The sequence below is a fragment of the Heterocephalus glaber genome, unplaced genomic scaffold (assembly GCF_053883595.1).
Source record: "Heterocephalus glaber isolate CG9 unplaced genomic scaffold, H.glaber_assembly_v1.0 deba00001442, whole genome shotgun sequence".
NCBI lineage: Eukaryota > Metazoa > Chordata > Mammalia > Rodentia > Bathyergidae > Heterocephalus > Heterocephalus glaber.
The window spans coordinates 27,544,417-27,571,330 of record NW_028258296.1 but is presented as its reverse complement, the minus strand read 5'-3'; the positions used below and the strand labels follow the sequence as shown (position 1 = coordinate 27,571,330).

At 36.4% G+C, this 26,914-nt stretch overlaps 1 protein-coding gene across 9 annotated transcripts in view; it reads left to right on the top strand.

Moving 5' to 3' along the window:
• Positions 1-26,914, top strand: part of Evi5 (ecotropic viral integration site 5) — a 230,081-nt gene that overhangs the window by 178,192 nt on the left and 24,975 nt on the right. The window contains exons 20-21 of one of the 9 annotated variants that reach the window (XM_087213126.1): positions 2,065-2,209; positions 2,704-2,732. The exons of 7 other annotated variants lie outside the window; for them this stretch is intronic. In XM_087213126.1, coding sequence (XP_087069252.1) covers positions 2,065-2,209; positions 2,704-2,717 — 159 coding nt within the window. In that variant the 3' untranslated portion in view covers positions 2,718-2,732. Of the gene's footprint in view, positions 1-2,064; positions 2,210-2,703; positions 2,733-26,914 lie in introns of those variants that run through there. One more of the 9 variants, XM_004841264.3, reaches the window with a different exon arrangement.

The window sequence follows — 26,914 nt, the reverse complement described above, 5'->3', positions numbered from 1 at the left end:
TTAAAAAGGTCTCGTATGTAGTTTAGTGGTAGTGCACTTACCTAGAGGCCTGGAGTTTAATCTGTAGCACCCCTCTACACCCCTCCAAAAAAAAGTGTTCTCAAAGGTAACTGATTAAAATAAAGTAAGCTACCATTTAAATTTTTGAGGTCTAGTATTAGGGAGCTTTAATGTTGCTAAAAGAATTGTATCTTGATTGACTATTTTTTTTAACTAGGCAAAAAAATAAGTCAACAGATGTTAGTATTGTTTGCCACGTGTCTTGACTGAAAAGATTTTCCTCATTAAAATCAGCAGAAAATAATTCACATGAAGGCCAGGTGTGGTGGCACCCTCCTGTAATTCTAGCACTCAGAGGCCGAAGCAGGAAGATTGCTGCAAGTTCAAGATCAGCCTGGGCTACATAATGAGACCCTGTCTCAAAAAACAAAGAAAGAAGGCCGGGGCTTTAGCTCAGTGGTTCCGCTGCCTGCCTTGCAAGCACCAGGTCCCAAGTTTGATCCCCAATACCAAAAGGAAAAAAGAAAAAAAATTCACGTGAATTATTTTGGATTTTTAAAAATTATTTTGATTTTTTTTTTTTTAATGTGGGACTTGCGAAAGCAGTTACCTTTTACAAACATGAAAACTAATGAACAAGGTAAAATTTGCTACTGTGAAAGAGCCAGATTATGCAGATTAAAGACTAGAACAGTTTGTGATGAGATGCTAATTTTACAGTTAGGAGTAGCCAAAGTCCTGGGTTTGAGTAGGCCCCAGTCAGAAGTCATGGGAGAGAGCTAAGAAGAGTACAGTGCAGCTCCGTAACACACACATGTAAGTGAATGTGAATGAAAATATGGGATTAGGAATTTAGAGGAGCCAGATTCTACTGAAGGATTAATGTAACAAGTAGCAGAAAGGAAGAGTAGACTGGGTAGAATCATATTGTGGTGAATCTTTAAAGTTAGAAGAGATTGAATTAGTAAATTCTATACAGCTATTAAGGGTATATATTTGGGGATTCTTTTTCCTTATGTTTTCTGGAGATGTTTTAAAGTTTAATCACTAAAGGGAAGAAAAATGACAAATGAAAAGTTTTTTAAACCAGGATACTGGTTGTAGTAAACTTACTACTATTATAATTACTATTACATTGTCAGATCAGCTTTTTTAAGGAGGTTAAATACAGTGTCACCTTTTTATTCCATTATTTTCATACTTTGATACAGCATGTCACAATTTTTAAAAGCAATCAGAATCCATCTAATCTCAATTTAACCTTTGTCCATATGTTAGGATATAGCAGAATCTTTGATTTTCAGTATGAAAATTTACATTGAAATACAATACAGTGTTATATTTGAACAAGTGACTATTAATAGTCACTTTGTTAGCTGTTTTTTGTACTTCTCTAAATGTTTAAGGAATTGTTGAGAGAAACTTTGCAGATTCTTAAAGATACAGCAGTGTTGCATGTTTCAACAACATGACACCCTCAGCATAGTCAGCTGTATGAAGTACTGAAGATTAACTAGTCCGACACTTTGTGTTATTACTGACCCTGAGATATGCAGGGATGTGGAAACTGGCATGCACCTCATCTCTTTCCAACCATTATACAAGCAATAAATGGTTGGGCCAAGATGAGGATTGCCCTGTTCTTTTAGAACAAAAAAATGTCATCTGGTATCTAAAATCTTAGGGATGACAATACGAAGTATTTTAACTCTTGTTCCTCCCTGATACATAAATATGCATACATTCCATAAGGTCATTCTATAATTGACCTAGCCACAAGAACTCCCTGTCTCTCCCTGTTGGCATTGGAAATAGAGATTTAGCTTTACTTCTTGCTGTTTACTATGATCTATCCTAGTGCCTTATTTGAAGCCCTGCAATTCTTCACTACCCAACTAGCTTTCCTTCTAATTCTACCTACTTCCCATGGAAATTTTGAAATTTGGAGTCTGTTGCAACCTTGTCAAAACCTTTACAGAAGTTCTTGTATGGAAATTCTTGCTTTCCTAGACAAAGCAAGAGTTGAGGTTAAATCCTACCCTATTCCCTACCTCTTGTCCCCAGAGAAAAGAACCTGGGTCTCCAATTCAACCCACCTACCTTCCTGGCTATCATCAGAGTACCTACTGTATGCTAGGCACTGGATCTAGAACTAAGATAAAGATTGAAGCACAACTCTCAAGGGCCTCGAAGTCTACAGTGGAAATAGGTATATCAATAAACTATAATACATTGTGAAAAGAATAGTAGTATAGTGGCTATCATTTATTGTTCTGTGCCAGATACAGTACTGTTATACTTCTGTTATGCATTTCTTTAATCTTTGCAACGGTCCTTTGAAGAAGGTAGCATCGTTGTCATTCATATTTTAGATGTGATTAAACTTAGGTTCTAGGGAATTAAATGGCCCCCCACAGTCACACACTAGTCAATGACTGAGATGGGATTTTTTTTTTTTAATTCAGGCTATATGATTCCCAGTCCATGTACTGCAAACCCAGCCACTATATGCTATATGGCCTCTTTGGACATATACAAGTCTAAGATTCTAACAACATCTGGGCTGGGTGTTAAAAAAAGAGAAGAAATTTTTCGGGCAAATTGAGCATTTGAAGCACTTAAGTCAGAAACATGAAACATAATTATAGGTTCCAGGAATTAATAAGCCATCTACCTTTCCAACATAGTACTATCTTTTTACAGCTGCTGATCATTAAAAACACACAATTGTACATGCAGGAAAGGGAGATAAAAAGTAAGTGTTCTGGTTTAGAAGCCAACTTGGGAAATAAATCTTATGATTCAACCAAATCTACCAGTTAACTAGACTTTTCTGGGTCATTTGGAACTTTATCACTCACAGTATTATTTTATAGGAAAATGAATACTGACCAATTAATTTGAAAATGTTTTTGGAATACAGATGTTTTCATTATTTATTTATTTTATTTATTTATTTATCTTTGGGGGGGATACTGGGGATTGAACTCATGATCTTGCACTTACAAGGCAGACACAGTGCCACTGAGCTAAATCCACGGGCCCAGTTTTCATTTATTTTTAACGGTAATGTGATAATTGTAGTACTGTGGATATTCTAGGAATAAATTCATTCCACACAAAGAATAATTCACTTATACTAAAAATTGAAGCCAGGCATGGCAATGCAAGCCTGTAATCCCAGCACTCAGGAAGCTATAGCAGGAAGAGTGCCCAGAGATTGAGGCTAGCCTAGGCTGCATAGTGCATTCAAGGCCATCTTGGACTACATAGCAAGATCATGTCTCAAAAAACAGAGAGGGAGGGAGAGAGAGGGGGGAGGGAAAATAAAAGGGTTTCTCCATTGAACAGATTTGTTGAATTTTTTGTCTTCATAAAATAGTTTTAATGTGTTTAGTGTCCTCCTCACAGTTGCATAAAAGTAGTTGTAGTTCCATTAGCTAAGTAGCTTTTCTTTTTTTAAAAAAATTTTCTTTTATTGGTACATTTTAGGTATACAATATAATGACATTCATCACTGGAAATTTGCACCTGTACATAATCTCTCTTGGTTCTTATTTTTCCCCCTTCCCCTGCCCTCCCTTCAACCCCTCCACCCTCCCTATTTACAAAGGCTTTGTTTCCATTTTTTCATTTTCTCATATTAATTCCATTCCCTTTCCTTTCCCCTACCCCTCCCACTTACCCTTTTCCCCTCTTCTTCCTATTTCACATTATCTATTATACCTTTTAGTCCTTATTTACACTTTCAGTTTCTCACACTATTGAGAGAAACTATTGGATATTTACACGTGTGTCCTATTTATTTCACTTAAGAGTATCACCTCAATGTGCATCCATTTAGCTATAAATGTCTCAAATTTCACATTTTTTATGCCTGAGTAGTACTCCATTTTATTTAAAAAACTACATTTTCTTTATCCAGTCTCCAGTTGATGGGCATTTGGGCTTCTTCCAAGTTTTACCTATTACAAATTGTGCTGCTATGAACATGGGTGCACATATATCACTGTGGTATGATTCTTTTAATTCTTTGGGTAAGATACCCAGCAGGGGAATAGCTGGGACAAATGAGACTTCCAGTCCTAGTTCTTTGAGGTATCTTCATACTGGTTTCCACAGTGGTTGCACCAGTCTACACTCCACCAGCAGTGGAGCAGGGATCCTCTTTCCCCACAGCCCTGCCAGCATTTGCTATCGGTTGATTTCATGATAGCAGCCATTCTTTCTGGAGTGAGGTGGAATCTCAGCATTGTTTTCATTTGCATCTCTCAAATGACTAGTGATATTGAAGATTTTTTCATGTTTATTTGCTATTTCTACTTCTTTGAGAAATGTGTGTTCATTTCAGATGCCCATTTTTGGATTGGGTCTTTAAATTTGGGAGGTCTGATTTTTTTTTTAAGTTCTTAATTTATTCTACATAGTAGACCTGTGTCTGAGGGACCACTGGTGAAAATTTTTTCCTACATTGTGGATTGTTTCTTCATGCTGCTGGGGGTTTCTCTTGCTGTGCAGAAGCTTTTTAATAAGAGATCCCACTTATTGATAGTTTGTGCTATTTCACAGGCATCTGAGGTTTTGTTCATAAAATCTTTTCCTACACCAATGTCTTCAAGAGCTCTTCCTAACCTCTGTTCCAGCCAATTCAGTGTTTCTATTTTAATATTTAGATTTTTAATCTATTTCAATTTTAGTTTAGTGCATGGTGAGAGATATGGGTCTAGTTTTTATCCTTGGCAAGTTGAAACCCAATTTTTCCAGCACCATTTATTAAAGAGGCTGTCTTTCCTCCAGTGAGGGTGTTTGGCTCCTTTGTCAAAGATGAGGTGTCTGAGTGTGTCTGGTGTTGTTTCTGCATCTTGTAATCTGTTCCACTGGTTCCCAGGTCTGTTTCTTTCCCAGTACCATGCTGTTTTTATCACAGTAGCTTTGTAGTATAGTTTCAAGTTTGGGGTTGTGATACCCCCTGCCATGCCTCTGTTGCCTAGAATTGCTTTTGCTATTCTGGGTCTCTTCTTGTTCCAAATGAATTTTTGGATTGTTTTCTCAAGGTCCGTGAAGTAGGCTGCTAGAATTTCAATTGGGATTGGATTGAATCTATATAGCAGTTTTGGAAGTGTGGCCATTTTCACCATGTTGATCCTTCCTACCAAGGAGCAAGGGATGTCTTCCCATTTTCTGATATCTCTTCAATCTCTTTTTTTAAGAGTGCTGTAGTTTTCAGAGAAGAGGTCTTTCATTTCTTTTGTTAGATTGATTCCTAGGTATTTCAGTTTTTTGGATGCTATTGTGAAAGGAATTGTTTGCCCTATTTCTGTCTCAGTGAGTCTGTTGTTGGTTTAGAGGAAACCTGTTGATTTTTGTGTGTTGACCTCGTATCCAGCTACTCTACTGAATTTGGTTATTAAGTCTAGAATTCTTTTGGTAGAGTTCTTGGGGTCCTCTATATAGAGTATCATATCATCTGCAAATAATGACAGTTTGGCTTCTTCATTTCATATCTTTTTTCCTTTTATTTCTTTCTCTTGTCTAATTGCTGTGGCTAATGTTTTCAAAACTATATTGAACAGGAGTGTTGATAGTGGACATCCTTGTCTTGTTCCTGATTTTAGTGTGAAGGATTTCAGTTTTTGACCATTTAATATGCTATTGGCTATTGGTTTTTCATAGATGGCTTTTATCAGATTGAGGTAGAGACCGTCTATTCTGATTTTTTGTAGGGTTTTTATCATAAATGCGTGTTGGATTTTCTCAAACGATTTTTCTGCATCTGTTGAGATGATCAGATGGTTTTTGTCCTTGGCTCTATTGATATAGTGTATTACATTGATAGATTTCCATATGTTGAACCATCCCTGCATCCCTGGGATAAATCCCACTTGATCAGGGTGTATGATCTTCTTGATGATCTTCTGCATTCTGTTTGCCAGTATCTTATTAAGGATTTTTCATCTATGTTCATTAGTGAGATTGGCCTATAGTTCTCCTTTTCAGTTGGGTCTTTCTCTGCTTTGGGGATCAAGGTGATGCTTGTTTCCAGGAATGAATTCGTGAGTATTGTTTCCCTTTCAATTTCGTTGAAGAGTTTAAACAGTAGTGGCAGTAGTTCCTCTCTAAATGTCTTGTAGAATTCAGCATTGAAGCCATCCGGACTTGGGCTTTCCTTAGTTGATAAGTTTTTAATTACATTTTCAAATTCATTGATTGTTATTGGGTTGTTTTGAATTTTTAGGTCTTCTTCATTCAACTTTGGTAATTCATATGTATCTAGGAATCTGTCCATTTCTTCTGCATTTTCCATCTTATTGGCGTATAGGTTCTTGAAGTAGGTATTGATGATCCTCTGGATTTCTACTGGGTTTGTTGTAATTTCACCCTTTTCATTCCTAATTGCATGGATTTGGGCCTTTCTTTCCTTTTTCTGATAAGATTGGCTAAGGGTTTGTCAATTTTGTTGATTCTTTCAAAGGAGCAACTCTTGGCTTCATTGATTTTTTGTATCGTTCTCTTAGTCTCCATTGCATTGATTTCTCCTCTGATCTTTATAATTTCCTCCTTTGTATAAGCTTTGGGTTGGTCCTGTTCTTCTTTTTCTAGAAGCTTGAGGTTCAGCATCAGGTTGTTTAATTGGGCTCACTCTATTTTCCTAATTTGAGTATTCACTGCTATGAATTTCCCTCATAAGACTGCTTTCATTGTGTCCCATAGATTCTGATATGTTGTATTGTCATTGTCATTTAATTGAAGGAACTGTCTGATTTCTTCTTTAATTTCCTCTGTGACCCATTGGTTATTCAGAAGTGTGTTGTTCAGTTTCCATGTGTTTATGAAATTTTTGTGGTTTCTTTTGCTGTTGATCTCCAGTTTCATCGCACTGTGGTTTGATAATATACAGGGGATCACTTCAATTCCTTTGCACTTACTTAAACATGTTCTATGAGTGAGTATATCATCTGTTTTGGAGAATGACCTGTGTGCAGCTGAAAAGAATGTGTATTCTGATTTTGTGGGGTGAAACACTCTGTAAACATCTGTTAAGTTCCTTTGTTCAAGAGTTTGATTGAGTTCTAGTATTTCATTACTTATTTTTTGTCTAGTTGATCTATTTGTGATGGTGGGGTAATGAGGTTCCTCACTACTATTATATTAGTGCATATATCACCTTTCATGTCCATTAGTATTTGTTTTATATAGTTGAGTGCACTAGCATTTTGTGCATATATATTTATGATTGTCATCTCTTCCTGTTGGATTGTTCCCTTTACAAGGATGTAGTGTCCTTTGTCTCTTAATCAGTGTTGGTTTGAAATCCACTTCATCTGCAAAGAGGATAGCTACTACTGCTTTTTTTCAGGTTCCTGTTGCATGGAGTATTGTTTTCCACCCTTTACCTTTCAGTCTATGAGTTTCTTTTTGAATTAAGTGTGTTTCTTGTATGCAGCATATTGTTGGATCTTGCTTCTTGACCTATTCTGCCAGTCTATTTCTTTTGATTGGTGAATTGAGACCATTAACATTGATGGTTAGAACTGATACGTATTGACTTATCATTGTCATGACTTTTTCTTTTTGTTAGATTCTCCCTCTTTACATTTAATTTCTTGTCACGCCTGATGGATTCATTCTGCTGTGCTTCCTGGGGTTGTGATCCTCATTGTCTTTTCCTAGGATATTGTCTAAAATTTTGGAGTATTGGTTTGGTATTCATGAAGTTCCTCAGGTACTTTTTGTCATGATAGTATCTTATTTCTCCATCCATTTGGAAAGATAGTTTTGCAGGGTACATCAATCTGGGTGGGAGGTTGTTTTCCTTTAGGGCTTGGAATACACCACTCCAAGCTCTTCTTGCCTTTAGGGTTTGGGTTGAGAAGTCTGCTGTGATGCTGATGGGTTTTCCTTTGTATGTGATTTGTTTCTTTTCTCTAACTGCTTTGTTCTTCTGTTGGGTTTCTGGAATCTCAACAGTTATGTGTCTATGTGTAAATTTTTTTTTGATCAAGGCTAATTGGAGTCCTATGTGCTTCGTTTATCTGTATGTCAAGTTCTTTTCCTCTGCTTGGGAAGTTTTGTGCCATTACTTCTGTGAACAGTTTTTTAATGTCATCTTCACTCTCTCATGTTTCTTCATTGACTCCAGTCAGTCTTATGTTATTCTTGTTTGCATCGTCTAGCAGCTGCTGGATTGATTTCTTGTGGTCCCTTACAGTTTTGAAGCAATTTTTCTTTTCCTCGTCACTAATTGCAGTCTTATCTTCTATATCTGAAATTCTGTCCTCACATTGGCTCATTCTGCTGTGTAGACTTTCAATGGAGTTTTTAATCTCCTGGAAATCTGTTTGCATGTGTTTTATGGATTCCATTTATTTCCTATGTTGGGATTCCATCATGTTCCTCAGCTCCTCTCTAGATTTATTAATCATGTCTTGCACTATGAGCACAATCTCTGCTGTTATCTGAGAAATTATTTTTGATTTCACTTTTTCCAGATCCTCTTTTGTTGCCAGTTCAGGGATTCCAGGTGGTTGAGTATCAGATTGTTCCATCTCATTTCCTTTTGGGGTTTTGCTGTAGGTGATCTGGAAGTCTGATTTTAAGACTTGTTTCTATGTCTTCTCATTTTTCCGGGCACCTTGTGGGCTACTGTTGGCACCTGCACTGCTCACCTCCTCTGCGCTCTGGGAGTGATGGTACAGCTGCTGGAAGCCCCTTCCTCTGCACTGAGAACGGTGGAACCACGGCCCAGAAGCCCTTACCTCTGTGCTGGGAGTGGTGGTACTCTTAATAGCTTTTCTATTCCCTAAAGCAAATTTTATTCTGTTCTATATAAAGTTCTAGTTTCTTGCATATAGAGTAAATTTTCTATATTTTTAGTTTTCTTTGTGGTAGCTACTAAGCCCGGTATAGATCCTGTAGATAATTATTTTCACACTAATAATTGTCCTATAAGAATTATTAATCATTCCTACTTGATAGGCTCAGAAGGACTAAATAGCTTACCTAAAGTCACATAACTATTAAATGGTAGAAGCTGGTATTCGGGACCAGGACTTGTGATAGATTATAATGCATGAATGGATGAAATGAATAATGGATGAAATGAAGTCAAATTTATATAAGTTTGTTTGTTTGTTTAGGCTTTTTGAATCAAGGGCTTACTATGTAGTTCAGGCTGAGTTGGAACTCATGGCAGACCTCCTGCCTCAGCCTCTCAAGTGCTGGGATTCCAGGCATGTGCCACCATACCCTGTGCAAATGTTTTCTTCAAAAAATAAAAGAAAGCAAAATAACCTTTAAGGCATTTTTATTATTTAATACCCTTCCTTGTTCCAGTTAGGATTAAGGAAATTTACAAATGTTACAAAATAGCAAAGTACAATTTTGTAAGAACAACTCAGAAATATAATATAGAACCAAAAATATGACCAATAAAAAATTGCATCCCTGTGTATTTGCTGTAAGTCAGCCACATACTTGGCTCTAAGTTTTTCAGGGCCCAGTACAAAATAGTGTGGTCATGTAAACATTGCAAATTGTTAAAAACAGGCCAATTAGCTACAACTATTCCTAATATGAGAAGTAAACAGCAGTCAGGCATGGTGGGGCACATGCACATCTGTAATCCCAGCTACTTTGGGGGTTGAGGCAAGAGGATTGCAAATTTAAGGCCAGCCTAGGCAATTTAGTAAGACACCCATCTCAAAATAAAAAGCGTTGGCAGGGCCAGGGATTTAGCTCAGTGGCACTGAGACTGCCTTGCAAGCACAAGGTCCTGAGTTTGGGCCCCAGTACTGAAAAAGAAAAAAATTTTTTAAATAAAAATAGGGCTGGGGATTTAGTTCAGCGGTTCCAGCGCCTGCTGCACAAGTACACAGTCCTGAGTTTGATCCCCAGTACCAAACAAAAACAAAATAAATAAATAAAAAGGGCTAGGGATGCACCTGATTGCTACAGTGCTTGCCTGGCATATGCAAAGCCCTAGGTTCAATCCCCAGTACTACCAAAAAAACCCCAAAAAACTGAACGGCATTTTCTCTATTGCTTCTTCGAAAAGGAGACTTACTTTGAGATTTCTGGTTATTATTCTTAACATTCTTTAATAAAATTGATTCATAATCATAAAAATTAAAAAATAAATTTTTTTGTTTAGAGGCATAGGACACAAAAAAGTACTGGTGTTAGAAGTTTGAAGCTCAATAAATTATTGCAAAGCGATCACATTCTGTGATAATTATGACCTAGCTTAGAGAAATAGATCCCATGTTACTCTCCCTACTCAATGGTAACTATGATCTTGACTTCTAGTATAATAGTTTAAGTTTTTGAACTTTTATATATAAATGACTTCTTGTAGTCTACCTTCTTATATGTCTTGCTGCTTTCAGTCAACATTGTAAGATTTTACTCTATCATTTTAAAATTTAGCTGTCAGTTTTTCATTTTCATTGCTTTATCATTTGCCTTTATATTAATATGTCATGGTTTATTATGTTGATGGATAGTTGGATTCCAGTTTTGTCTGTTAACATTGCTGCAACTAGTTATGCACATTTATACTTGCACGGGCAGTAAAGAAAGTTCTTACTGTTCCACGTCCTCACTGACATGTGGAATTATAGGTCTTCCTGATTTTAGCCATTGGCTAAGCCTCTTTATGGCTTTAATGTGTCATGGTTTCAATTTGTGTTTCCTTGATTACTAATATTGAATATTTCCCTCCAGCATCTAGAACAATGTTGGCATATAGTTGGTACTTCATGAAAATTTTTAAATGAATAAATGATGTTTATGACTTGTACATAAGGTAACATATAAGCTGAGATAGGAATGCTGCTAAGAAACTTCTTGATTTGCAAAAATCTGTGGAAAAAACATTCCAGACAGAAGAAACAATGAAGTCTCCTGGAAAAAATAAAAAGGACTTTTTAAGAAATCACACTAGTGTAGAACATCTCCAACCCCTTCTCCTAGCAGCAGGACCACCGTGGTCCTTGGCACCTAGGGATTGAGGACCCAGGGCAGGAAATGAGTGGTAAGAAACATAGTCAGGGCTACCTCTCCTGAGCCATAATAGGCCACTAGCAGGACTGGAAGTTTCTCTTTTTGTATAGGCTAAATTTTTGCTTTCCTAATAAAATTGAAAACCTCAAGTAAAAGAGAAAAAAATATTTCTTCAGAATTTGTCATCATTTATTGAAGAATAGTGGATGTAAGAGATAAGAGGAGAAATGAGCCAGACATGGTGGCACAGTAGTCCCAGCACTATGGAGAGACTGCTGAGGGAGGACTGCCATGAATTTAAGACCACCCTGGATTACATAGTGAGTTCAAGGCTGGCCTAAAATATATAACCAGATTCTGTCTCAAAAAAAGAGAAGAGGAATAGTCTGGTCTGTTACTGAACATTACTGAGACCTCCTTTCTTACGAAATGAGAGAAATGTCAACTCTTTAGGACCAGGGTGGCACACAGAAAAAAGAAACAAACTACTACTCCTCTTATGCTATAAACAACATACAAGTCAGGTGGATAAACCAACTTTAATTCTGGAAAGAGTCATTAATTGATTTTCAGTACTCCATGTTCTTCTGCCATCCTCTCTCCTTTGCTTTTTTGGGGTTTTTTTTGGTACCGGGGATCGAACTCAGGTCCTTGTGCTTGCAAGGCAGGCACCGGAACCACTGAGCTAAATCCCCGGCCTTTTGTTAGGCAGTTTCTCACGTTAAACATCAACAAGAATCTTCTTTTATTGTTGCTATCACCTGAGTCAATTAGCCGTTTGACTAAATCTAAGTAAAATCTTTACTGAACTTTGTCTTAGAAAATGTTTATATATAAGTACTCAAATTTTTAAATTCTCATAATTTGTCACCTGAGCTATAGATTTAAATACCTACCAAAAAGTGCTTTTAATGTCTTTAACATACTTAATATAATTTTTAATATGTATACTCATTTTGTTATTCAAGTGAAATGTTTTCCAGACTTGATAGTACATGTTTATAAACCCAGAACTCAGGAAGCTGAGGCAAGAGGATTGCCTTGAGTTCAAGGCTAGCCTGAGCTGCATTGTCAGTTAAAGGCCAACCAGAGAACTATATAGTGAGACTGTATCTCAAAAAAAAAAGAAGTTTTGAAATAAGGAACTTAAGAATCAAATTTTAGTATTTCCCTTTGTATTCTTTAATTTTTTTCTTGCCCTTATATTTCCTAACTTAAAAGAAGTTAGTAAAATTTGAGCTTGAATTTTTTTTTTAAAGACTCCTTGAAAATTGGTGTCCATATTTAAAGTAGAAAAGAATGTAATATTTGATTCTGTAGTTCATGGTGGCAATTTTTCTCATTTTATTTCATACTGAATGATACTGTCTTTTCTAAGTTCATGCTTTCTTTTCACTGCCTATTTCTACCAGTCTTCATTTTCTTTTAGAGTTTGAAAACCAAATGTTACCTAGTTTCCAGAGTGGTACCAAAAATAGAAGTGACATTCTTACGTATAAACTGCATTGACAGCAGCAGCACATTTCTAGAGACAGAAATAAGAGTCAGAAACAGTATTTTCTATTTGTACTGATGTGTGCTGATGGTTGAATTTTCAGGAAAATGTTAATGTTAAGAAAAATGACAGTGTATGGAGTTGTAAACTTTCGTGTATGTTTTTACAGAGGAAAATGATTTTCGCTTCTTACCGAAAGAAATTTTTAATTTATTCTTTCTTTAATTAGAGCATTATAAAGTATCATGCATGAGCTTCCAGGCCTCAGGGCACTGTCTTCATTGCCCAAAAGGTTCCATGTAAATAATGAGAGATCATAATTGTAAATCCTGTGAAAACTGTTTTAGGGTCCTTACACAGTCCGCACTAATTATAAATCTTTACCACTCTTTGTTTTCTTACAGTGTTTGGAGTTGAACCCAGGGCCTCACACATGGCTAAGCAAGTGTTCTACCCCTAATCCACATCCCAACCACATGTATATTTTAAAAACTCATTCTTGCCCAGAACAGTGGTGTATAACTTTAATCTGAGATATTTAAGAGGCTGAGGGAGAAGGATGCCAAGTTTGAGGCCAACCTGGAATATTTTCTTAGCTATCTGTCACTATAATGAAATGGCTGAGAAAATAAACTTGTAAAGAAAGGAGGCTTACTTTGTGCTCACAGTTTTGGCTCCTCCAGTTCATGATTGCTAGTTAGGCCTTGTTGCTTTTGGATCTGTACCAAGACAGCACATCATGGCAGGAACATATGGTTAGGTAAAACCTTTCAGCTCATAGCCAAGGAGCAAACAAGAGTGAATAGAGAGCCAGGGGTTCCATGGCCCCTTCAGAAGCACTCCCCTAATAACAATAAGGACCTCCCACTAGGTTCCATTTTGTAAATTCCACCACATCCCAATAGTGCCATCCTAGGGACCAAGATTTTATGAACCTTTGTAAGACACTTAAGATCCAAACTATAGCAATACATAAAACTGAGATCTAAGATTCATGTACTTTTTAAACTAGAAGTGTTCTTAAAATTTATCTCATTTTTCATTTGATAAATGAAGCCGAGGGCCCCAAGAGTTAAGGGACTTACCCAGAGTTACACAGCTGCTTAGTAGATGAGATGCAACCAATGCTCAGGCATTCTGGCTTCTAATCTACTACATCCCACCACCCTGCTGTAACCCTGCTGACCTACTTACCTATCACATATTATATACAGTAGGAGTTTCATAAATAGCCAGGGGGTGTCTTTGGGGCTTTTTTTTGAGACAGGGTCTCACTGAATAGTTCAGGCTGGCCTTGAACTTACTATGTAGACCAGGCTGGCCTTAAACTCAGGGCAATCCTTCTGCCTCAGCCTTCTGAGTGCTGAGATTACAGGCGGACACCACCACACCCAGCTCATAAATAGCCATTTAACTGGATTAAAAGAAATTACTTCTCTAACGTAAGTGCTAATATCTAGTTATTAAAATTCCACTCTTACCTTACTTTTAGGAGGCAGTAGTACTGGAGTTGAACCCAGGGCCTTCACAAGCTACATCCTCAGCCCTTTTTATTTTATATTTTGAAACAGGGGCTTACTAAATTACCCAGGCTGGACTTGAATTTGTGATCCTCCTGCCCTAAGCCTCCCAGAGTGCTGGGATTGCAGGAGTACACTACCATCAAGCTAGCTTTACATTCTTTATCTTTGCCTCTGCAGCAGTGTCTGGGCTTCCATTCTATCCAAGACTAGGAAATTGTGTGATTTGACCCTCTCAGGGGTTCTTTTTCCAGAGGGGGAGGGTCCTGAAATCATAGCTTTTAAGGGCTGGATGACTTTCTGACCAGAGTCAACCAACATTTCTAGCCAAATTTGCCATTTCAAGAAACATAAAACTAGATAAAACTAGTCAACCCAATTCATATTTACCTATTATTTAGGAAATATAAGTTTATTGAAGGATATGTTAGCAAAATTAGTTTAACTATTCAATATGTTCAGTATGAATAGTTTATAATTTAACTGGTGGCCAGACTTCTGGCAGTTTCTAATCTTCAAGGCTATGTACCTTTCCATTCAGTTCTTGTTCCTAAAAAGAACATATAATATACTGCATTCAGGGAAAATCTATCATAAAGAGTGTGTATATAACTGGGCATGTTGGCACACACCTGTAATCCTAGCTACTTGGGAGGCTGAGGCAGGAGGATTAAAAGTTTGCGGCCATCATGGGCAACTCAGGGAGACCCAGTCTCAAAAATAATAATAATAATAAGGACTGACGATGTAATTTGAAGGTACTTGTCTAGCATGTGCAAGGCCTGGGTTCAATCCTCAGTATTGAAAAAAAAAAATTTTAAGGAGAGAAGGGCTCCATACAGTTATATGCATATCTCGTTCCTGCTAGCTGAAAGGAAGGAAGGAAGGAAGGAGGGAGGGATTTTTAATGAAAATACATGCTTCTAGTGGTGGTAATTTAATTAAGGAACAAGTCGATTCATCACAGCATGAAGAGAAGATAGGTCTGGTGGGAGGGAGGTAAAGTAAGATTATTAAACCATTTAGAGAAAAAAATCAAAACAAAAAATGAGGGGAAGAAAGGTATCAGAACTTAGAAAAAGTAAAGAAACCTCTTTGGAATATTAATTAAGGTAGGCTATGCTTCCCAAAAGATTTATTAGTGTATTTCTAGGATAAAATAAGGGTGAATGGCCAACTTGGAGAAAATAGAATCAACCTAAAACTGTGGATTTGGATCTAGTACTTAGAATTAAAGGATAAAATAAATATCACAGGGAACATATCTCTGATCAAAGAACAGAACCAGGTGGAATTATAATGTCATACCTGGATGGTAAACTATGTTATGTTACGTAGGTTTTTTTCTGACATTGGTGTCTAGATGCCATGGGAAGTATGTATATTATAGCTTCACTCTCAAAGAACTTCCAATCTAATGAGGCAAAGAAAAGTGGAAAAGTTTATTTGATAAAGACTGTCTGGTTGCCACTGATAGTAAATAATTCAGAAATGGGAGATAACACAGCACTTAATTTCATTTATTTTAATTAATAGTTGTATCTCCCATGTTGCTCAGGGCCAAGCTAAATTGTAGATTTCTTGATGCAAAGATGGTGTCTTTCTCGACTTTCTATTCCTTGGTCTCTTTTGAAATTCCTGCCATGATAATAGGAACTCATGGATTCAGTCAGTTCTCTAATACTGAGATCATTCCAAATTTCAGAAAGAACACTCTCAAGCTGGCTCCATTGTTTTTGTTGTTGTTGTCATCATTGTTGTCCTTGCTGTTGTCTTCGTCATTGTTTCTTCTATGACCCCATTAGTTTTGGAGTACTGAGTTTTCTGGCACTAGATGGCAAGGGGTTTTTTGGGGGGAGGTTGAGACATGGTCTCACTATGTAGTTGAGGTTGGCCTTGAACTCATGATGTAGCCCATGCTGGCCTCAAACTCACACTGATCCTCCTGCCTCAGCCTCCTGCATGCTGGGATTACAGGTGTGCGCCACCACACCCATCTAGATGAGTTTTTAAATACTATTTTATATTATGCAAAAATAACTAGATTTGAAATGCATAGTAAAACAATGGTTAAAACAGTAAAACAATGTTTATTAGTACTGGTAATTTCATTAAAAATGATTCCAACAGTAACTGTGACAATCAGGATGGATACCTAAGTCTAAAGAAACCAAGGAAAACTAGAAATCAGGATACCTTTTTGGTTATGGGAAGTAAAAGTTAATGACAACCAGCACTTCTTCAAGAAAATGGAACCAACTCTGAAGCCTACAGTAACAGATTTTATGGTTAATAGTGGGAGTTTTTAAGCAGATTTAGTAGGGATGGAAGAAATTTTCAACATTTCCAAACTAGTTGCACATACACTTAGATCATTTACTTGAATAAAATGAAATACAAATATCTAAAGCCACTTCACTTATATGTAAACTTTTACATGATTATAGTATTAAATATGATTATTAACATTTAGAATGACTAAAAGATTGTTCTTGAAGGTTTCATTCAACATTTTATGGGGTGCCGAAATGAACTACAGTTTTAAAATCTGGTAAACTTCCTCAGTTTCTCAGGTTTCAAGGCTCAAGTGCTCATTTTTGTTTGTTAGTGGTTCTGGGGCTTCTTTGATGTTTTTGTTTTTGTGCTGGAGATCAAACCCAAGGCCTCACACATGCTAGTCAAGTGCTCCACCACTGAGCTACATTCCCAGCAGAGGGTAAAACTTTCTCAGAAATCCTTAAATTCAACCTGCTTCTTTGCTGCTTATAGTTTTGGACTGCATTCCTTTTAGGGTCTTAGCCCATGGGATATGTTTCAATCTCAGTTTGAATCTTTTAGTATAGTATTCTTTTGCTACTGTCAAGCTACCCAGTACTACACATTTTTAAAAGTGTGTCATATTCTTATGAAAAAGTGACATATTCTTAAATATGAAAGTTCAGTTTCTGCAACTATTGCAAGATTTTTAATATATTTGGTCATTTTAAAAATTATTTTCTTTTAGACCAAATGATTCAATTCTTAAATGCTAGGTTTTTTTGTTTTCAAGAAATAATAACATACCATTGACGGTTTCTCAAACTAGGAACATTTGAAATGTGCTCCACTAATTTACTAAGGAAAAATGATAAAAGGTGAATAGCTAGCTCTCTCAGATTTACAAAAACTAAAAATTTTTAGCTGTGGTTGGAAATCTTGAGTGCAGTAAATCATGTGCTTTTCAAGAACCGTATCTCACTGATGCAGTTGGACATGAGATAATCAGATTTTCTCTACCCGCAAAGGGGATAGCTGAAAATGTCATAGCAATAGTACATGTCAAAGACTTTGTGCTGCTTTGCTGCCTGTCTGATTTAAGTTGCTGTGGTCAGTCTGAGGAACCTGTGATGTGATAAGATAGCATTCATGAGGTCATGTGGTTTATAAGTGCCCAATCTTAACTGAGCAGCCTGTGAGCACCTCAGGGTGAGGAAAAAAGGGATACTAAGCTTGTCTGAAAGCTCTTTTTGTAACAAAATAGTGTGGGTGTGTGGCTGTCTGTGTATATTATATGTTTAAAAATTATTTTCCTCTTAGGAATTATACTTTCCAATAAAATATTACAAATACAATCATCTCCTTGTATGTAATATTTTACTATGAAGCATAAACATTTTATTGCAAATATTTTCTACTCATTTAAAATGAAACTGTAGGAATAATTACCACCACCACCACCCCTTTTTTTGGGGGGTGGGTGAGACACAGTCTTGCTATGGAGTTCAGAGTGCCCTTGAACTCAAGGTGATCTTCCTACCTCAACTTCCTTAGTGCTGAGACTACAGGTGTGCACTACCACGCCTGGCAATCATCACTTTCTGTTGAAGGAAAAACTAGATATAGAATATTTATATTCTTGATGAATATTTTTTATCAGTTAAAATGATTTATTTTTAATGTGGCAATATCTCCTTTGGAAAGCATACATACAAAATGGCTGCCTAATTTTCCTTTCCATATATATGTAAATGTATATAATATATATCACATAACCACTTTATTGAGATATTCACGTGATACAGGCATCCATTTAAAGTTTATAACTTTGACTTTTGGTATATTTACAGAATTGTGCAACCCTTATCACAATCAATTTTTTTTTTTTTTGGTACCAGAGATCAAACTTGGGACCTTGCACTTTACTTTTGAGGCAGGCAGCAGAACCACTGAGCTAAATCCCCCACCCCATCACAATCAATTTTAGAATATATCATATCAAAGAAATATTCTATATGCTTTAGTAATCATTACTTATTACCTCCAAGCTTCTGGGGTTTTTTGCTTTTGTTTGTTTTTATTTTTGATTTAGGGCTGGCCTTGAAATTACTATGTAGCCCAGGCTGGCCACAAACTTACAGTCATCCTTCTTCTGCCTCAGTCTCCCAAGTGCTGAGATTACAGACGTGTACCACCATGCCCAGCAAGTGTTTCTGTTTTAACATTTAGATCTTTGTTCCATTTTGATTTTTGTTTAGTACATAGGGGTATGGGTCTAGACTCAATATATCCAACTGTTCCAGCAACATTTACTAAAGAGGGTATCTTTCCTTCAGTGCATCTTTTTGGCACCTATGTCAAAGATTAAACAGCTATATGTGCCTGCATTGTTTCTGTTTCTTCTATTCTGTTCCATTGATCCACATGCCTGTTTTTGTGCCAGTACCATCACTGTAGCTTTATAGTATAATTTCAGTTCTGGGATTGTGACGTTACCTGCTTTGCTTTTGTTACCCAGGATTGCTTTGCTCTTATTATTCTGGGTCTGTTTTGGTTTCCTGTGAATTTTAGGATTGTTTTCTCTAGATCTGTGAGAAATGGCATTGGTATTTTGATTGGAATTAGATTAAATCTGTATATCAGTTTTGGAAGTATAGCCATTTTGATTATATTGATTCTGCCTATCGGGAACAATAGGATATCTTTTCTATTTTCTGATGGCCTCCTTGATTTCCTTTTTCAGAGTGATGTAATTTTTGTTGTAGAGGTCTTTCACTTCCTTGGTTAGGTTAATTCCTAAGTATTTAATTTTTTTATGCTATTGTGAATGCTATTATTTTGCTAATTTATTTTTCAGTGAGTTCATTACTAGTGTATAGTAATGTTATTGATTTCTGTGCGTTTATTTTGTATCCTGCTACATTGCTGAATTTGGTTATTCTAGGAGTCTTTTGGCGAAGTTTTTTGGGTCTTGTAAATAAAGGATCATATTATCTGTAAATAATGATACTTTGACTTTATCCTTTCCTTCATATATCCTTTTTATTTCTTTTTCTTGCCTGATTTCTCTGGCTAATGTTTCGAGGTCTGTATTGAACAGAAGTAGTGATATGGACATCCTTGTCTTATTTTTTATTTTAGAGGGCAAGCTTTCAGTTTTTTACCATTTAATATTATGTTGGCAGTGGGTTAGTCATAAATGGCTTTTATCAGATTGAGATAAGGTTTTCTATACCTGTTTTCTTCCTGATTTTTGTTATGAATAAATGTTGAATTTGTCAAAGGCTTTTTTTTTTTGCATCTGTTGAGAGAATCATGTCATTTTTGTCATTGCTTCTGTATATGTAATGAATTGCATTTATTGATTTCTGTATGTTGAACCATCCTTACATCTCTGGGATGAAGCCTACTTGGTCATGGTATATGATTTTTTTGAAAATTTGTTGCATTCTGTTTGCCAGTATCTTATTTAGGATTTTCACATCTGTGTTCATGAGAGAGATTGTCCTGTAGTTTTTCTCTTTGGTTGGATCATTGTCTGGTTTTGAGATCAGGATAATGTTAGCTTCTGAGAATGATTTTGAAAGTACTCCTTTCCTCTCAATTTCATTAAAGAGTTTTAGGAATATTGGTATTAGATCTTCCCTGAAGTTCCTGTAGAATTCAGCTGTGAATCCATCAGGTCCTTGGCCGTTCTTGGTGGTGGTGGTGATGGTGGTGGTGGTGGCGGTGTTGTTGTTGTTGTTGTTTTATGCTTCACTTTCAATGCCTGTTACTGGATTGTTCAAAATTTTTAAGTCATCTTGGTTGAATTTTGGTAATTCATTATGTATCTAGGAATCTCTGTTTCTTCTGAGTTCTCAAGCTTTTGGGCATATATGTTTGTGAAGTAGTTGATAATAATTTTCTGAATTTTGGTAATATCTGTTGTGGTTTCACCTTTTTTTATTTCTAATTGCATTTATTTGTCTTGTCTTCCCTTGTATTGATAAAATTAGCTAAGAGTTTGTCTATTTTGTTTATTCTTTCAAAGAACCTTCTTTGTATTGCTTTTTTAGTCTCCATTTCATTGATTTCTACTCTGATCTTTATACTTTCTTTCCTTGTACAAGGTCTGGATTTGAATTGTTCTTATTTTTCTAGGACCTTGAGATGCATCCTTAGGTTATTTATTTGAGATCATTCTGTTTTTCTGATGTGGGCCTTCACAGCTGTAAACTTCCCTTGTAGGACTGCTTTCATTGTGTCCCATAAATTCTGGTACATTGTACTGGCATTATCATTTAATTCTAGGGACGGCCTTATTTCTTCCTTAACATCCTTCAAGAATATTGTTTAACTTCCATACATTTGCATATTTCTCTGGGGTTTTTTTTTTGGTCTTGATTAATACTTTCATTGTACTGTGATCTGATAATATGCATGGTAAAATTTTGTTTCTTTTGCATTTACTTAGGCATGTTTTATTTGTTTTTATTTATTTATTTTTGGTACCGAGGATCAAACTCAGGACCTTGCGCTTTCAAGGCAGGCACCAGAACCACTGAGCTAAATCCCCAGCTGTAGTCATGTTTTATTACCTGGTATATAATCTATTTTGGAGAAAGTACTATGTGCTGCCAGAAAGCATTTGTGTTGTTGTTGAGTGGAACACTGTATATCTTAAGTCTATTTATTTATTTGTATTTTTGTATGTTTTTTGGTTCTGGTTTTTTGAGGCAAGCTGTGTAGTTCAGGCTGGCCTTGAACTCACTGTGTAACCCAGGCTGGTCTCAAATTCACGATGATACTCTTGCCTCGGCCTCCCAAGTGCTAAGATTATAGGAGTGCACCACCACACCTGGAAAGTCCATTTGTTAAAAGGTTTGGCTCCAGGGAAGGAAGCTCCCCGGCCGCCATCCCAAGCTCCTAGGGCAGAGAAGGTGAGCCGGTCCCAGTACCTGGAAGGAAGCTCCCCCGCCGCCATCCCATGCTCCTAGGGCAGAGAAGATGAGCCAGTCCCAGCACCCGGAAGGAAGCACCCCTGCTGCCATCCCATGCTCCTAGGGCAGAGAAGCTGAGGCGGTCCCAGCACCTGGAAGGAAGCTCCCCCACCACCACCCCACGCTCCTAGGGCAGAAAAGCTGAGCCACGCAGGCGCCAGAAGCACCCCCTTCCCCTGTGGAAATGAGAAGACATGTAAACAAGCCTCAAAAACAGACTTCTGGATCACCTACGGCAACCCCAAAGGGAAACAAGACAGAACAATCTGATACTTAACTACCTGGACTCTGAACTGCCAACAAAAGAGGATCTGGGAAAAATGAAATCAGAAATAATTACTCAGATAACAGCAAAGATTGTGCTCATGGTGCAAGACATGATTAATAAATCTAGAGAGGACACAGATAAAAAAATAGAGGATCTGAGGAACATGATGGAATCCCAACATAGGAAACAAATGGAATCCATAAAACAGATGCAAACAGATTTCCAAGAGATTAAAAACTCCATCGAAAGTCTGCACAGCAGAATGAACCAATGTGAGGATAGAATTTCACATATAGAAGAAAAGATTGCAATTAGTGATCAGGAAAAAAAAATTGCTTTAAAATTGTAAAGGAACACGAGAAATCAATCCAACAGCTGCTAGACAATGCAAAGAATAACATAAGACTGATCGGAGTCAATGAAGAAACCAAAGAGAGTGCAGATGACATAAAAAACTGTTCACAGAAGTGATGGCAGAAAACTTCCCAAGGAGGAGAAAAGAACTTGACATACAGATAAGTGAGGCATATAGGACTCCAGCTAGCCTTGATCAAAAAAAATCTACACATGGGCATATAATAGTTAGGATTCAAGAAATCCAACAAAAGAACAAAATTCTACAAGTAGTGAGAGAAAAGAAACAAATCACATGCAAAGGAAAGCCCATCAGAATCACAGCAGACTTCTCAATGCAAACCCTCAAGGCAAGAAGAGCTTGGAGTGATGTATTTCAAGCCCTAAAGGAAAACAGCCTCCAACCCAGGTTGATGTACCCTGCAAAACTATCTTTCAAAATTGATGGAGAAATGAGATACTTTCATGACAAAGAGCACCTCAGGAACTTCATGAATATCAAACTGGCACTCCAAAAAACTTTAGACAATACCCTAGGAAAAGACAATGAAGATCACAACCCCAGGAAACCCAGCAGAATGAATCTATTGGGCATGGCAAATTAAACGCAAAGGGGGAGAATCCAACAAAAGGAAAAAGTTTTATGACGAGGCTTTTAAAACTTTTAACTTCATCTCCCTGATGAGTGTATAATTCAGTCGTTATTGTACTGATTAGTATTTTTCTGATTCTAGAGTTGCACACCTTTCCTTGTGCTGTACTGGCTATTTAACATCTTCTTATGTCTACTTTTTAATTGGGTTGTCTATTAATGAGCTCTAAGAATTCTTTATATATTCTGGTCATAGGTTATATGCATTGGAAATGTGGTCTGTTTAAGGACTACTTTTCATTTTAATGATGTCATTTAAAATTCTAAATTTTGATGGAATCTCATTTATCAGTTTTTTTCTTTTATACATCATGTTTTTTGTATCCTAGGAAGTTCTTGCCTACCCTGAATTCATAAACATTTTCCCTTATAATTTCTTCTTAAAGTTTTATACTTTTAGGCTTTCATATTTAGGTTCATAGACCCCTTCAAGTTATTTTCATGTATGGAAATATACAGATACCAGGTGGTGTAGTGCTGTTTGCCGAAAACACTATCTCTTCCTCAGCTCTTGAATTGAGTTTATATTCTATAAAATGCTAACGTTAAATAATCTTTCAAAACTCAGTGGACCATATATGTGTGGTTGTATTTCTAGATTCTCTGTTTTATTCCAATGATCTATATGTCTTTCCTTACACCAATACTGCCTTGATTACTGTAGCTTTAGAAGAAGTCTTAAAATTAGGTACTAGGGCCGGGAATTAGCTCAGTGGTTCCGGCACCTGCCTCGCAAGCGCAAGGTCCCGAGTTTGATCCTCGCTACCAAAAAAAAAAAGAATGAAAAGAAAAAAAAGAAAATTAGGTACTAAATGTCTTCCAACACTGTTTTTCTTTTTTGGAGTTTTATTTTTGTTTTTGTTTTTGCTTTTTTAAACTTTTCTAGGTCCTATGTACTCCTTCATAACTTTCAAATTTCAATATCCAATTCTTCACTTATAGCAAGTATACACAGACCTGAATTTTTATATATACCTTGTGTTTTCTAATCCTGCTAAATTCAAGTACAAGTTCTAGGGGCTCCTAGAGATTTCTTAGTATTTTCTCTGTAGATGATCATTTCATCTACATATAAAGATTTTGCTTCTACCTTGCCAATCCTATCCTAATTGTGTCATTTTATTGCCAGACTATTTTGGTGGGGCCTAGGTTTCAAAGTTTAATGGACAAATAAAGAGTAAGCATATCTGCCCTTGTTCCCCACCTTAAGGAGAAAGCATTGTATCTTCTCCATTCATATAAGGCATTCTCACTTGAAGTATGGAGTACATGTGTTTAATCTGTTGAGAAGTTTCTTTTCTACTTCTAGTCTCTTGATAGCTTTTACCATGAACAGCTGTAAAATTTAGTCCAATACCTTTTCTCCAACTAGTGGCAGGATCATATGGTTTTTTCCTTTCCTCTGTTAAAATGATGACTTTTGGGGGTGGATCTTCCAATGTTGAGCCAACACTGCCATCCTTATAACAAAACCACTTCCTACATCCTGCCAGATCTGACTTCTAATAGTTTGTTTTGTTAAACAAATTTCTATCTATGTTCATACTTTTTTCTTCTATTATCTTTATCCAGTTTTAGGATTAGCACAATGTTGAGTTCCTAAAATGAAGGGAGAAGTGTTCCTTCTTTTTTCTGCTTTAAATGTTTGATATAATTTATCAGTTAAAATGTATATGAGCCTGTTGTTGTTATATAGGTAGGTTTTCAAACTAGGAATATACTTTCTTTAATAGGTGCTATTCAAATTTTATATTTCCTCCAGAGTTAGTTTCATTAATTTGTCTTCCAAGTTACTTCTTAGAAGTTGTCAAATTTATTTCAAAAAAGATTTTTGTAATATACTTTCTATATCCTTTTAATTTCTGTAAAATCTGTGGTAATGTCTCCTAGATCTTGATATTGTAATTTTAAAAATGTATAATTGATATTGTGTAACAGGAAGAAAAGGTCTAAAGGAGCAGGGGAAGTGGGAGGGGTAGGGGAAAGGAAAAAAGGGAAAAGAAAAAATACGAGAAAAGGAAAAAAATGGAAACAAATAGGGAAGGGTGGAGGGGGTGAAGGGAGAGCAGGGGAAGGGGAAAAAACATAAGAACCAAGATACTTATGTAATGGTTCAAGATCCCAATGATGAATGTAACTGTATTTTATACATAAAATGTACCAATAAACTTAATGAAAAAAAAGAAAAGGTTTGGCTCCACTCACATGTTTCTTTATTTTTTTCTTTGTTGTCTATGATATTGGAATAATAAGACCCTTCATTTTAATTGTATTGATATTTATCTGATCTTTTATGTTTATTAGTGTTTGACAAAGTTAGGTGCACCATGGTTTGGTGTGAATATATTTATAATTGGTATCTCTTCCTGTTAAATAGTTGTTAACTAATATGAAATTACCCTCTTTGTCTCTTTTGATCAGCTTTAGCTGGAAGTCCACGTCTGGAAATAAGATAGCTACTCCTGTTTGTTTTCAGGTTCCCATTGGATGGACTATTGTTTTCCATCCTTTGGTTTTTTTAGTCTATGAATTTCTTTTTGTGTTAAATATGTTTCTTATATACAGCATACTGCTGGATTTTGTTTCTTGCTCTGCTCTGTGAATCTGTGTCTTTTGAGTAATGAATTGAGTCCATTTACATTGGTAGTTATAATTGATAGATACTGCCTTACTCCTGTTATTGTATTATTTTCATGTTTTTGTTTTTCTTTCTTTCCCTTCTACTGAATTGCCACCCCTACCTGATACATTCATTTTATTGGACCTTTTGGCATTGACTTCGTTATCTCCTTTTAGACTATCCTTGAAAATTTTTTGAAATGTTCCTTTGATGGTCATGAATTTTTCAGATTCTTTTTGTCATGAAAATATCTCATTTCTCCATCTAATTTGAAAGATAATTGCGCAGGATGTAACAATCTGGGTTGGAAGTTGTTTTCTTTTGGAGTTTGAAATATTTCCTTCTAATTTCTGCATGCCTTTAAGGTTTGTGTTGAGAAATCTGTTGTAATTCTGACGGGTTTTCTATGTAGATGATCCCTTGCTTTTCTCTATCAGCCTTTAAGATTCTGTTCTTTGCTGAACTTGTGGTAATTTAATTAATTTAATTATTATGTGGTGTTGAGTAGTGTTTATTCTGATCCTGGCTATTGGGGATCCTATATACCCCACTACTCTCTATGTTAAATTCTTTGTCCATGTCTGGAAAGCTTTCTGTACCTCTGTTTTTTTTTTTAATTTTATTGGTACATTTTAGGTATACAATATAATGACATTCATCATTGGAAATTAGCACCTTTACATAATACCTCTTGGTTCTTATTTTTTCCCCATTCCCCCGCCCTCTCTTCAACCCCTCCATCCCTCCCTATTTACAAAGACTTTGTTTCCACTTTTTCATTTTCTCATATTAATTCCATTCCCTTCTTTCCTTTCCCCTACCCTTTCCCCTTTGCTCCTTTTCTTCCTATCTCACATTATCTATTATACCTTTCAGTCCTTATTTACACTTCCAGTTTCTCATACTAGAGAAACTATTTGGTATTTACACGTGTGTCCTGTTTATGTCACTTAAGAGTATCGCCTCAATGTGCACTAATTTCTGGCGAATGTATACCACTGGACTAAATGCCGTCTCTTTCATATCCACCCCCAAGGCTGAGCCTTCTCCCAAGGGGATCCCAGGCAATCTCTGCTTAGTTCTACCCGCTCCAAGGATATCTTTCACCTAATCGCTGTTATAGGATAACACTTCAGTCCTGGAGTGAAACTCTCCTCCTGAGTATTAGTCTCATCATTAATCAGGTCAGTCTTGTAGTTGTCACTTCTCTTGTCCTGTGCTCTGAAGAATCCAGGAGTAGAGCTGGCCCGGATTTGGTAGTTTGGCTGCTTTTCTCCTGCTTCCTGCCCGAGTCTGGAGGCCAACAGCAGTGGGATAGGAGCAGGATGTACATGTTCTCTCTCTTCCTGCCTCCCTCAGGGATTGGGCAATGGAGCATCTTTTTGTATCTCAATTGGTGGCAATGTAAATTAGTACATTTTGGAAAATATAATAGAAGTTCCTCAAGTGGTTAAACATAGTTACCATTTGACCCAGTAATTCCACTGTAAGTATATATCCAGGAGAAATTAAATCATCTCCATAGTAAACTTATGCATGCATGTTCACAGCTGTCTGATTCATAATAGCCTAAAAGTAAAAATAACTCACACATCAGTCAGTTGATGAGTGGATAAATAAAATGTGATATATCCATACATCAGATGATAGAAGAATGATGTTCTGATACACACTACAACATTAGATGATAAATGCATGAAATCAGCTACAAAGGGCCATATATTATATGATTCTATTTATTTGAAGTTTCCAGAAAAAAGAAATAT